Genomic DNA, 13,438 nt, shown 5'->3' on the forward strand with positions numbered 1-13,438 from the left:
GGGTTTTTTGTAGACTGCATAGTTCTCTTTGCTATCCTCGCTCTGTCTAGAATATCGGGCCTCACTTTGCTGAATCTATTTCATTCCTACGTTTGTCTTTTCATCTTGCTAACAGTCATTATATGTGGGGGGCTGCCTATTCCTTTGGGGTATTTCTCTGAGGTAAGTCAGGCTTGTATTTCTATCTTCAGGCTAGTCAGCTCCTCAGGCAGTGCCGAGTTGCATAGGTAGTGATAGGCGCAATCCACTGCTGCTTATAGTTGTGTGAGGATAGATCAGGTACTGCAGTCTACAGAGATTCCACGTCTCAGAGCTCGTCCTATTGTTTTTGGTTATTGCCAGATCTCTGTATGTGCGCTGATTACTGCACGCTGTGTTGCCTGATTGCCAGCCATAACAGTACAAGGAGCCCCACCAATGATTCCCAATAGAGGGAAAAAAGAAATCCTGACAGCATTTTTTTTTCTTAGCTCTGTCTTCAGTCTTTTTTTTCCCCTAGACATTAGAGTGCTTCAGGACACAGCTGTGGACATGGATATTCAGGCTCTGTGCTCCTCAATGGATAATCTCGTTGTAAATGTACAAAAGATTCAAGATACTATTGATCAGAAATCGATGCTAGAACCAAGAATTCCGATTCCTGATTTGTTTTTTGGTGACAGAACTAAATTCCTGAGCTTCAGAAATAATTGTAAGCTATTTTTGGCCTTGAAACCTCATTCTTCTGGTAATCCTATTCAACAGGTTTTGATTATTATTTCTTTTTTGCGCGGCGACCCACAGGACTGGGCGTTTTCTCTTGCACCAGGAGATTCTGCATTGAGTAATGTTGATGCATTTTTCCAGGCGCTGGGATTGCTTTACGATGAGCCTAATTCAGTGGATCAGGCTGAGAAAAATCTGCTGGCTTTATGCCAGGGTCAGGATGATGTAGAAGTATATTGTCAGAAATTTAGGAAGTGGTCAGTACTCACTCTGTGGAATGAATCTGCACTAGCGGCTTTGTTCAGAAAGGGTCTCTCTGAAGCTCTTAAGGATGTAATGGTGGGATTTCCTATGCCTGCTGGTTTGAATGAGTCTATGTCCTTGGCCATTCAGATCGGTCGTCGCTTGCGCGAGCGTAAATCTGTGCACCATCTGGCGGTATTGTCTGAGAGTAAACCTGAGCCTATGCAGTGCGACAGGACTATGACTAAAGTAGAACGGCAAGAACACAGACGTCTGAACAGACTGTGTTTCTATTGTGGTGATTCTACTCATGCTATTTCTAATTGTCCTAAACGCACTAGGCGGTTCGATAGCTCTGCCGTTATTGGTACTGTACAGTCCAAATTCCTTTTGTCCATTACCTTAATGTGCTCTTTGTCATCGTATTCTGTCATGGCGTTTGTGGATTCAGGCGCTGCCCTGAATCTGATGGATTTGGATTATGCTAAACGTTGTGGATTTTTCTTGGAGCCTTTGCGGTGTCCTATTCCGTTGAGAGGAATTGATGCTACACCTTTGGCCAAGAATAAGCCTCAGTACTGGGCCCAGCTGACCATGTGCATTGCTCCTGCACATCAGGAAGTTATTCGCTTTCTGGTACTGCATAATTTGCATGATGTGGTCGTGTTGGGGTTGCCATGGCTACAAACCCATAATCCAGTATTGGATTGGAACTCTATGTCGGTAACCAGCTGGGGTTGTCAGGGAGTACATGGTGATGTTCCATTTTTGTCTATTTCGTCATCCATTCCTTCTGACATCCCAGAGTTCTTGTCGGACTTTCAGGATGTATTTGAAGAGTCCAAGTCTGATGCCCTACCTCCGCATAGGAATTGTGATTGTGCTATCGATTTGATTCCTGGTAGTAAATTCCCTAAGGGTCGTTTATTTAATTTGTCCGTACCTGAACACACCGCTATGCGCAGTTATGTGAAGGAGTCCCTGGAGAAGGGACATATTCGCCCATCGTCGTCACCATTGGGAGCAGGGTTCTTTTTTGTAGCCAAGAAGGATGGTTCGCTAAGACCGTGTATTGATTACCGCCTTCTTAATAAGATCACTGTTAAGTTTCAGTATCCCTTGCCATTGATTTCTGACTTGTTTGCTCGGATTAAGGGGGCTAGTTGGTTTACTAAGATTGATCTTCGTGGTGCGTATAATCTGGTGAGAATCAGGCAGGGAGATGAATGGAAAACGGCATTTAATACGCCCGAGGGTCATTTTGAGTATCTGGTGATGCCGTTCGGACTTGCCAATGCTCCATCTGTTTTTCAGTCTTTTATGCATGACATTTTCCGTGAGTATCTGGATAAATTCTTGATTGTTTACTTGGATGACATTTTGATCTTCTCAGATGATTGGGAGTCTCATGTGAAGCAAGTCAGAATGGTTTTCCAGGTACTGCGTGCTAATTCCTTGTTCGTGAAGGGATCAAAGTGTCTCTTCGGTGTGCAGAAAGTTTCATTTTTGGGGTTCATCTTTTCCCCTTCTACTATCGAGATGGATCCGGTTAAGGTTCAGGCCATCCAGGATTGGACTCAGCCGACATCTCTAAAAAGTCTGCAGAAATTCCTGGGCTTTGCTAATTTTTATCGTCGCTTCATCTGTAATTTTTCTAGCATTGCCAGACCATTGACCGATTTGACCAAGAAGGGTGCTGATTTGGTTAATTGGTCTTCTGCTGCCGTGGAAGCTTTTCAGGAGTTGAAGCGTCGTTTTTGCTGTGCCCCTGTGTTGTGTCAACCTGATGTTTCTCTTCCGTTCCAGGTCGAGGTTGATGCTTCTGAGATTGGTGCAGGGGCGGTTTTGTCACAGAGAGGTTCTGGTTGCTCAGTGTTCAAACCATGTGCTTTCTTTTCCAGGAAATTTTCTGCTGCTGAGCGTAATTATGATGTGGGCAACCGAGAGTTGCTGGCCATGAAGTGGGCATTCGAGGAGTGGCGTCATTGGCTTGAGGGTGCTAAGCATCGCGTGGTGGTTTTGACTGATCATAAGAACCTTACTTATCTTGAGTCTGCCAAGCGCTTGAATCCTAGACAGGCCCGTTGGTCGTTATTTTTTGCTCGTTTTGATTTTGTGATTTCATACCTTCCGGGCTCTAAAAATGTGAAGGCGGATGCTCTGTCTAGGAGTTTTGTGCCCGACTCTCCGGGGTTATCTGAGCCGGCGAGTATCCTCAAGGAAGGAGTCATTGTGTCTGCCATCTCCCCTGATTTGCGGAGAGTGTTGCAGAAATTTCAGGCTAATAAACCTGATCGTTGTCCGGCCGAGAAACTGTTCGTCCCTGATAGGTGGACTAGTAAAGTTATCTCTGAACTTCATTGTTCGGTGCTGGCCGGTCATCCAGGAATCTTTGGTACCAGGGAGTTGGTTGCTAGATCCTTCTGGTGGCCATCTCTGTCGCGGGATGTGCGTGCTTTTGTGCAGTCCTGTGGAATTTGTGCTAGGGCTAAGCCCTGCTGTTCACGTGCCAGTGGGTTGCTTTTGCCCTTGCCGGTCCCGAAGAGGCCTTGGACACATATTTCGATGGATTTCATTTCTGACCTTCCCGTTTCTCAAAAAATGTCGGTCATTTGGGTGGTCTGTGATCGCTTTTCTAAAATGGTCCATCTGGTGCCTTTGGTTAAATTGCCTTCCTCCTCTGATTTGGTGCCTTTGTTCTTCCAGCATGTGGTTCGTTTACATGGCATTCCTGAGAATATTGTTTCTGACAGAGGTTCCCAGTTTGTCTCGAGGTTCTGGCGAGCCTTTTGTGGTAGGATGGGCATTGACCTATCTTTCTCCTCGGCCTTCCATCCTCAGACTAATGGCCAGACCGAACGAACCAATCAGACCTTGGAAACATATCTGAGATGTTTTGTTTCCGCTGACCAGGATGATTGGGTGTCATTTTTGCCGTTGGCTGAGTTCGCCCTTAATAATCGGGCCAGCTCGGCTACCTTGGTCTCTCCATTTTTCTGCAATTCTGGGTTCCATCCTCGTTTCTCTTCAGGACAGGTTGAGTCTTCGGACTGTCCTGGTGTGGATTCTGTGGTGGACAGGTTGCAGCAGATCTGGACTCAGGTAGTGGACAATTTGACCTTGTCCCAAGAGAAGGCTCAGCTTTTCGCTAATCGCAGACGCCGTGTGGGACCCCGACTTCGTGTTGGGGATCTGGTTTGGTTATCTTCTCGTCATATTCCTATGAAGGTTTCCTCTCCTAAATTTAAACCTCGTTTTATTGGTCCGTATAGGATTTCTGAGATTCTCAATCCGGTGTCTTTTCGTCTGATCCTCCCAGACTCCTTTTCCATACATAATGTATTCCATAGGTCGTTGTTGAGGAGATACGTGGCACCTATGGTTCCATCTGTGGAGCCTCCTGCCCCTGTTTTGGTGGAGGGGGAATTGGAGTATATTGTGGAGAAGATTTTGGATTCTCGTGTCTCTAGACGGAAACTCCAGTATCTGGTCAAATGGAAGGGTTATGCTCAGGAAGATAATTCCTGGGTTTTTGCCTCTGATGTCCATGCCCCAGATCTTGTTCGTGCCTTTCATGTGGCTCATCCTGGTCGGCCTGGGGGTTCTGGTGAGGGTTCGGTGACCCCTCCTCAAGGGGGGGGTACTGTTGTGAATTCTGTGGCTGAATTCACTTCTGTGGTCACAAGTGGTATTGCAGTCTCTGGGCTTCCTCCCTCAGGTGTTTTGGTGAGCTCGTTGGCTGCCTTGCTATTTAGCTCCACCTGAGTCTGTCTTCCTTGCTCCTTGTCAATGTTCCAGTGTTGGATCTGAGCTACTGCATCTTTCCTTGGGCCTGCTGCTCTGCTAGATAAGTGCTTCTAGTTTGTTTTCTGTATTTTCTGTCCAGCTTGCTATTATCTTTTGCTGGAAGCTCTGAGAAGCAAAGGGGTGCACCGCCGTGCTGTTAGTTCGGCACGGTGGGTCTTTTTACCCCTTTGCGTGGTTTTCGTTTTAGGGTTTTTTGTAGACTGCATAGTTCTCTTTGCTATCCTCGCTCTGTCTAGAATATCGGGCCTCACTTTGCTGAATCTATTTCATTCCTACGTTTGTCTTTTCATCTTGCTAACAGTCATTATATGTGGGGGGCTGCCTATTCCTTTGGGGTATTTCTCTGAGGTAAGTCAGGCTTGTATTTCTATCTTCAGGCTAGTCAGCTCCTCAGGCAGTGCCGAGTTGCATAGGTAGTGATAGGCGCAATCCACTGCTGCTTATAGTTGTGTGAGGATAGATCAGGTACTGCAGTCTACAGAGATTCCACGTCTCAGAGCTCGTCCTATTGTTTTTGGTTATTGCCAGATCTCTGTATGTGCGCTGATTACTGCACGCTGTGTTGCCTGATTGCCAGCCATAACAGCCGGCCCCGGAACACCCGGAGAGTCAGGCACAAAACTCCTTGACAGGGCGCCAGCCTTCACATTCTTAGATCCCGGAAGGTATGAAACCACAAAATCAAAACGGGAGAAAAAGAGCTACCATCGAGCCTGTCTAGGATTCAACCGTTTGGCAGACTCGAGATAAGTCAAATTCTTGTGATCCGTCAAGACCACCACGCGATGTTTAGCTCCTTCAAGCCAATGTCGCCACTCCTCGAATGCCCACTTCATGGCCAACAACTCCCGATTGCCCACATCATAATTGCGCTCAGCAGGCAAGAATTTTCTAGAAAAGAAGGCACAGGGTTTCATCACCGAGCCATCAGAACTTCTTTGCGACAAAACAGCCCCTGCTCCAATTTCAGAAGCATCAACCTCAACCTGAAAAGGGAGCGAAACATCTGGCTGGCACAACACAGGGGCAGAAGCAAAACGTCGCTTCAACTCCATTCCGACGTCTGTGTTCTTGCCGTTCAGCTCTGGTCAAAGTCCTATCACACTGCATAGGCTCAGGCCTATGCTCAGAGAACACCGCCAGATGGTGCACAGCTTTGCGCTCACGCATGCGCCGATCGATCTGAATGGCCAAAGACATAGACTCATTCAGACCAGCAGGCGTGGGAAATCCCACCATGGCATCCTTAAGGGCTTCAGAAAGACCCTTTCTGAAAATTGCCGCCAGGGTACATTCATTCCACTGAGTAAGCACAGACCACTTTCTAAACTTCTGACAGTACACCTCCGCTTCATCCTGACCCTGACACAAAGCCAGCAAGATTTTCTCTGCGTGATCCACTGAATTTGGGTCATCATAAAGCAATCCAAGCGCCAGAAAAAACGCATCAACATCACGCAAAGCAGGATCTCCTGGCGCAAGGGAAAATGCCCAATCTTGAGGGTCACCACGCAACAAAGAAATAATGATTTTTACTTGTTGAGCGGGGTCACCAGAGGAGCGGGGTTTCAAAGCTAGAAACAGTTTACAATTATTTTTGAAATTCAAGAACCTAGATCTATCCCCAGAAAATAAGTCAGGAATAGGAATTCTAGGCTCTAACATAGGATTCTGAACCACAAAATCTTGAATGTTTTGTACCCTTGCCGTGAGATGATCCACACAAGAGGACAGACCTTGAATGTCCATATCTACACCTGTGTCCTGAACCACCCAAAGGTCTAGGGAAAAAGAAAGACAAAACACAGTGCAAAGAAAAAAAATGGTCTCAGAAGTTCTCTTATCCCTCTATTGAGATGCATTTATACTTTAGGCCAGCTGTACTGTTATGACCTGGTGGTTAGGAGCACCTGAAATGACCTGATAGTTAAACCTCATACAGGACAAGCTCTGGGATGTGGGAACTCTGCTGACCGCAAGCCCTAATCCTATCACACACACTAGAAATAGCCGTGGAGCGCTCCTGACCAGACCTAGGCGCCTCGTCACAGCCTAAGAGCTATCTAGCCCTAGAGATGGAAAATAAAGCCTACCTTGCCTCAGAGAAATTCCCCAAAGGTAAAGGAAGCCCCCCACATATATTGACTGTGAGTAAAGATGAAAGTCACAAACGCAGAAATGAAACAGGTTTCAGCAAAGGGAGGCCAGACTTACTAAATAGACAGAGGATAGGAAAGGTAACTTTGCGATCAGCACAAAAACCTATAAAAGACCACACAGAGTGTGCAAAAAAGAGGGGCCACTCTGCATCCCAGAGCTTCCAGCTAGCAAGACAAAATCATGATAACCAGCTGGACAAGAAAACAGTGAACAAATAATGACTATCAGGAACTTAGCTTCTGCAGGAGAAGGCAGGTCACCAGAGAGATCCAGGAGCGAACTGAACGAATGCAAAAACATTGACAGCTGGCATGGAGTAACGATCTGAGAGTAGTTAAATAGAGCAGCCAACCAAAGGATAAACCACGTCACCTGTGTAAGGAACCTCAGAAGCAGCAGCTTCACTCATAGCCACCAGAGGGAGCCCATAAACAGAACTCGCCGAAGTACCATTCAAGACCACAGGAGGGAGTTCGTCAACAGAATTCACAACAGTTCCTATGCCTGACAGGGACCCCCTGTGTCTTCTCCCCGCAACACCCCCTGCCACGGGATGTTGCCTGAGTCCAACCCAGTCAGCTTCTGACTAACTTCCTCCCCAGCCCCTAGTTTTACCAGTGTGAGGAGTGGCCCAATAAATAAAGCCTTTTTCTCCCCCTAGTGGCCGGAGTTTGAAGTATAATGTGTTCTGGTGATACCTGGTCAGGAGAATTCCTTCAGTGCCATCAGACATACCATCACTCCCCTTAGTGGCAGAGTGTCATACTGCAACGACCAGATCTCCTGGGCGCTGCATATGCATAAAAGCTGAGTGAGTTTCTGGGATCCAGACAGACTCTTGTATCTTTCATCCACCCACTGACGTTTCTGGATTGTGAGTCATGGGGAAAGCAAAATAATTGTCAACGAATCTACGAGATAACATAGTTGAACTGTATAAAACAGGAAAGAGATACAAAAACATATCCAAGGAATTGAAAATGCCAGTCAGCAGCATTCAAACTGTGATTAACAAATAGAAAATCAGGGGCTCTGTTAAAAACAAAACCATGGTCAGGTATACCAACAAAAATGTCGTCCAGAAATGCCAGGAAAATTGTTCAGGATGCAAAGAAAAATTCATAAATAACATCAGATGAAATACAGGACTGTCTTGAAACTAGTGGTGTGGCTGTTTCAAGATGCACAATAAGGAGGCACTTGAAGAAAAAAGGGCTGCATGGTCGAGTCGCCAGAAGAAACCCATTGCTGTGCAAATGACTCACAGTATCTCACCTACAATATGCAAAACAGCACAGGGACAAGCCTCAAAACTTCTGTAACAAGGTAATTTGAATTGATGAGACCAAAATTAAATTTTTTGGCCACAGCCATAAACGTTATGGATCGCCCCCAGACACAGGGCCACGTGTTTCGTTACCGGGTCTCTCTAGTTCGGTTCTGAGGCTGTCATGGTGGCTAGACCCGGTCCACGACCCTGCTAAGGGGCGTCCAATGAAAGTAGTGGAATAGTCTGTCAGGGGTTCCTGACGCCACCTGTGGTGTTCGGTCAGGGTGACCGACGCTGCTATGGGGTCCGCTGGGGTGATGGAATGGCAGCCGGATGGTATAACTTCCCACAGGTGAAGTATGTCCCCAGGGCTTCCCAGTGGTGTAGGTGGCGATGGTGTGAGGTGCAGTCAATAATGAGGACACCAGGTTGCAGTCTCTTTACCTCTTTACTGAAGGCTTCAGGATCCTCAATCCAGAGTACGTTTAACAGGGCTCTCAGAGACCGGCTGGTCCGATGGGCACATCCAGAGTTTCCTTCGCAGATGGAAATCGTTGCCTACCTGTTATGGACCTGGTGGTTAAGAGCACCCGGAACGACCTGATGGTTAAACTCACACAGGACAAGCTCTGGGAAGTGGGAACTCTGCTGACCGCAACCCCTAATCCTATCACACAACTAGAAATAGCCGTGGAGCGTACCTAACACGACCTAGACGCCTCTTCACAGCCTAAGAGCTAGCTAGCCCTAAAGATAGAAAATAAAGCCTACCTTGCCTCAGAGAAATTCCCCAAAGGAAAAGGCAGCCCCCCACATATATTGACTGTGAGTTAAGATGAAAGACACAAACACAGAGATGAAACAAGTTTCAGCAAAGGGAGGCCAGACTTACTAAACAGACTGAGGATAGAAAAGGTATCTTTGCGGTCAGCACAAAAAACTACAAAAAACCATGCAGAGTGTGCAAAAAAGACCTCCGCACCGACTCACGGTGCGGAGGTGCCACTCTGCATCCCAGAGCTTCCAGCTAGCAAGACAAAATCATGATAGCCAACTGGACAAGGAAACAATGAACAAATAATTAACTATCAGGGACTTAGCTTCTGCTGGAGTAGACAGGTCACCAGAAAGATCCAAGAGCGAACTGAACCAGTACAAGAACATTGACAGCTGGCATGGAGTAACGATCTGAGTGGAGTTAAATAGAACAGCCAGCCAAAGAATAAACTACGTCACCTGTGGAAGGAACCTCAGAAGCAGCAGCTCCACTCACAGCCACCAGAGGGAGTCCATGGACAGAACTCGCCGAAGTACCATTCATGACCACAGGAGGGAGTTTGAAAACAGAATTCACAACACTACCACTAGCACCTGTGTGTTGTAGTCCTACCCTGCTGAGCATTCGGAATAGTCCTCACAACTGCTGTTCTCATTCGTTCGTTCTCTACAGCTCTCTCTCGTTCTCTTTAGTTCCAGATGTTACTAGTTTCTCGTCCCGCAGGTATATTTTGGCTAGGACGCACCCGTATGACGGGAAAGCTTGGAGGTCTTCCGGGACCCTAGAGACGCCCCTCTCCCAATGTTGCCCCCTATGTCTTCTTAGGTAATTTAAGGTAGACAGCCAACCTATAATTAACTGTCCAGCGGAGTTTGAAGTAAGGCCTGAAGTCAGTTACTCCTACGGTGTTCCGGCCACCGACTACGCGCCTCAGTAAGATGTTGCCTCTCTCTCTCTCGGCACGACTCTTACTGGCTCTCATTTGTGCTTGATCTCGTTTACACTGTTCCACAATATCCTTCCCTTCGTGTCTCTTTCTTAGGATACTGCCGCAGGCTGTGCAGGCGTGGTTCCGTTACGTTCTGTTCTGTTCGCTAGGCTCCTGCCAGGTTCCCACGCCTGATAGGGACCCCCCGTGCCTTCTCCCTGCAACACCCCCTGCCACGGGATGTTGCCTGAATCCAACCCAGTCAGCTTCTGACTAACTTCCTCCCCAGCCCCTAGTTTTACCAGTGTGAGGAGTGGCCCAATAAATAAAGCCTTTTTCTTCCCCTAGTGGCCGGAGTGTGAAGTGTAATGTGTTCTGGTGATACCTGTTCAGGAGAACTCCTTAGTGCCATCAGACGTACCGCCACTCCCCTTAGCGGCAGAGTGCCATACTGCAACGACCAGGTCTCTGGGGCGCGGCAGTTACATTTGGAGAGAGGTCAACAAGGCAGGTGATGAAAGGAACACCAGTCCTACTGTAAAGCACGGAGGTGGATCTCTGATGTTTTGTGGATGTATGAGCTACAAACGCAGGAAACTTGGTTAAAGTTGAAGGGAAGATGAATGCCGCACGTTATCAGCAAATACTGGAGGCAAATTTGCACTGATCATTCCGGAAGCTGCGTATGGGATGTACTTGGACATTCCAACATGGCAACGATACAAAACACAAGGCCATGTCGACCTGTCATTGGCTACAGCAGAACAAAGTGAAGGTTCTGGAGTGGCCATCTCAGTCTCCTGACCTCAAACATCATTGAGCCACTCTTAGAAGATTTCAAATGCACAGTTCATGCTAGACAGTCCAGGAATTTACAGGAACTGGAGGCTTTTTGCCAAGAAGTGTGGGCAGCTTTACCATCTGAGAAAATAAAGAACCTCATCCACAACTACCACAAAAAACTTCAAGCTGTCATTGATGTTAGAGGGGGCAATACACGGTATAAAGAAATGGGGTATGTAAACTTTTGATCAGGGTCATTTGGATGTTTTGGGTTCTCATTATGATTTGAAAAGAGAAAACAAAGTAATTTGACAGTAAATGACTTCACTCAACTACTAACCAAGAGTGGAAAAAAAGTCTTGGTGTTATTATCATTCATATTCTGTGAAAACAAAAGCCAAGAAAGCAAAAATTCTGCCAGGGTATGTAAACTTTGAGCACAACTGTATGTCAGCAGTGCCTGCATAAAGCTGGGGCCACATAGTGACTTTGACTACATCACCTGTTGCGCTGCCAAAGTGTGCTATGTGTCACACCTACATTGAACTATACAAGTGGTCGGGGTCATATTAGGGTACTGCAACTGCGACAAGGAAGTTGAAAAAATTTGACACAGTCAAACTTTTTGAGACTTGGTTGTTGTTGTCACAGAACCCTCAAGGTTGCAATGTGACAACATTCACTTGTAGTGCGCTGCGATACCTACCAAACTTTGACCACTCAACAAGTTTCACAGCCAAAGTGCCATGTGATCCTAGCTTTAATCTTAATGATAGTTTGCAACAGTATGACAGTATGTCAGACTGCAGGCTGTTGAGCTGACAGATCCTTGCCTAGACTCGACACACTTCTCCATAGAACGAAGTATGCAAGTGCCTTTGTGCATAAATGACTGTGCTCCCAGTCACATCAAACTATTACATTCATAATGGTTAGTATCTGAAACAAGAGAATATTAGAAAGTTACGTAAAGTTAATTTACACAAATGTGGTCAGTGGAGCCAATGATTGTCTGCAGTGGTCACGAGCTTAGACTGGACAAACCATTTGAAAGATCTTAATAAACAGACTCAGTTCAACTTTACTACTATTGTACCAGATAATCCACTTTAGGGGATCATCATCATAGTCACCATGTACCCCAGCCTACAAGAATACGTTTGTTGGTAAAATGATGATAATACTACCATGGGATTGCTAACAAGGCAGTTCTAGAACATTGAACTATTATTTCTGATACAAGACAAAAGGTTCTCACTATACAGAATATTCAATATACTAATTAAAGACGTCCAGCCTGCACCCATACTGCGCCCAGCCTGCACTCATAGTATGTATGATCAGATCACCTCTTGGCACATTCTGAAATCAGTAAATCTAGCCACCTGTTGCCAAACGGAGACATAATCATATTATTATTCTATGGAAGTGACATTTGGGCTACTATATTCCCACAGGTCGCCCTAACAGAATTTGGTTCCTTGTCTTACTTATTCTGTTATAATAAATATTTACTAAAAAAAAACATTTCTGATAAATTTAGAATATTGATTTACAGATAGAGTACTATTTCCATTTAAAGGGTATTCTTAAGTTTGGAAGTTATCCCCTATTCGTGGAAGTCCGACCATTTGGGCCCTATTCATCCTGAGAATCGGGGCTCTGAAAAGCACAGGGTGAATGGAGCGAAGGTCGATCATGTACACTGCTGCTCCATTTATTCTTATCGGAGTGCTGCACTTGACTGTGTCCATTAAGAATGAATGGAGTGCCATTGCATGCGATCGATCACCGCTCCTTTCACTTGGGACTCTTTAAAGCCCACATTCTCGGGATCGGTGGGAGTCCCAGCGATTGGTAACTTATTCTCTTTCCCAGTGATAGGGGATAACTTCCAAGCTTCACAATACCCCTTTAATAAACATATGTTTGGCATGTAAAGACAACAACACTGTCCCATATAAAGAATAAGAAGGATTGTTACCTGTGATACTGGGATCAGCCTGGCAGGGATGTAAGATTGCCGGATGTCTATAATATTGGTGTCCTGCTTGCTGTTGATGGCAGATGTGCTACCTTCAGCCTCCAAGTGAAAGGCGCTGCCTTCAAACGATGCTTTGCAAGGATGCAGGTATCCGAATAATGTGATCAGTACACATGTATGCCACATTTGGGAAAAGCCAGCCATTCTTCTCTTGAATTCAGAAATATTTTGCTTTCTACAACATCCAAGTCCAGTCCAGATCCACACCCTGTTCACTTCTGTACAGCTTCCAACATTAGACTTGTGCTGCGGCTTGACTTTCCAGATGTGCAGAATAGAAGGATCTCCGCTGGCTCGCTGAGTTCTCACTCACACACCACGAAACATTCTCATTTTTTGCTTTTATCAGCTGAGCTACTCTTCCCAGGAGACTAGACAGTCCTGAGTTTTCTTCCTCCAGGCTCCTGGCCACCTTCTTCTGCTGTGTGTCAGGGTACAGGACACACTGGACAGTTGTGCTTCACTCTCTGGCTTCCCTCACTGCAGTGAAGCTTACCTTCAGTGTTAGACCCTCCCTCTGGAAGCTCTGCCTGGCTGCCCACAGCTTGCTTTCACAGAAATCAAGTCATGTTCTTTGAAGCCATTTATCTGACCCCTGTCCTGCCTTGCCTGATAACAAAGCGAAAGATACTGTAACCTGTCAAACTGTCACTCACGCTTGTGCGCAATGAAACGCAGATTACAGCCATGTATGGCTGGGTACGTGCAATATTTCCATAA

At 46.1% G+C, this 13,438-nt stretch overlaps 1 protein-coding gene across 2 annotated transcripts in view; it reads right to left on the bottom strand.

The window, feature by feature from the left end:
- LAMA4 (laminin subunit alpha 4) overlaps window positions 1–13,224 on the bottom strand; it is a 188,765-nt gene extending 175,541 nt beyond the window's left edge. For both annotated transcript variants that reach the window (XM_069726155.1, XM_069726154.1), the window contains exon 1: window positions 12,659–13,224. In XM_069726155.1, coding sequence (XP_069582256.1) covers window positions 12,659–12,862 — 204 coding nt within the window. In that variant the 5' untranslated portion in view covers window positions 12,863–13,224. The remainder of the gene's footprint in view (window positions 1–12,658) is intronic.
- Between the last annotated feature and the right edge of the window lie 214 nt (window positions 13,225–13,438).

The sequence above is a fragment of the Ranitomeya imitator genome, chromosome 5 (assembly GCF_032444005.1).
Source record: "Ranitomeya imitator isolate aRanImi1 chromosome 5, aRanImi1.pri, whole genome shotgun sequence".
NCBI classification, from domain to species: domain Eukaryota; kingdom Metazoa; phylum Chordata; class Amphibia; order Anura; family Dendrobatidae; genus Ranitomeya; species Ranitomeya imitator.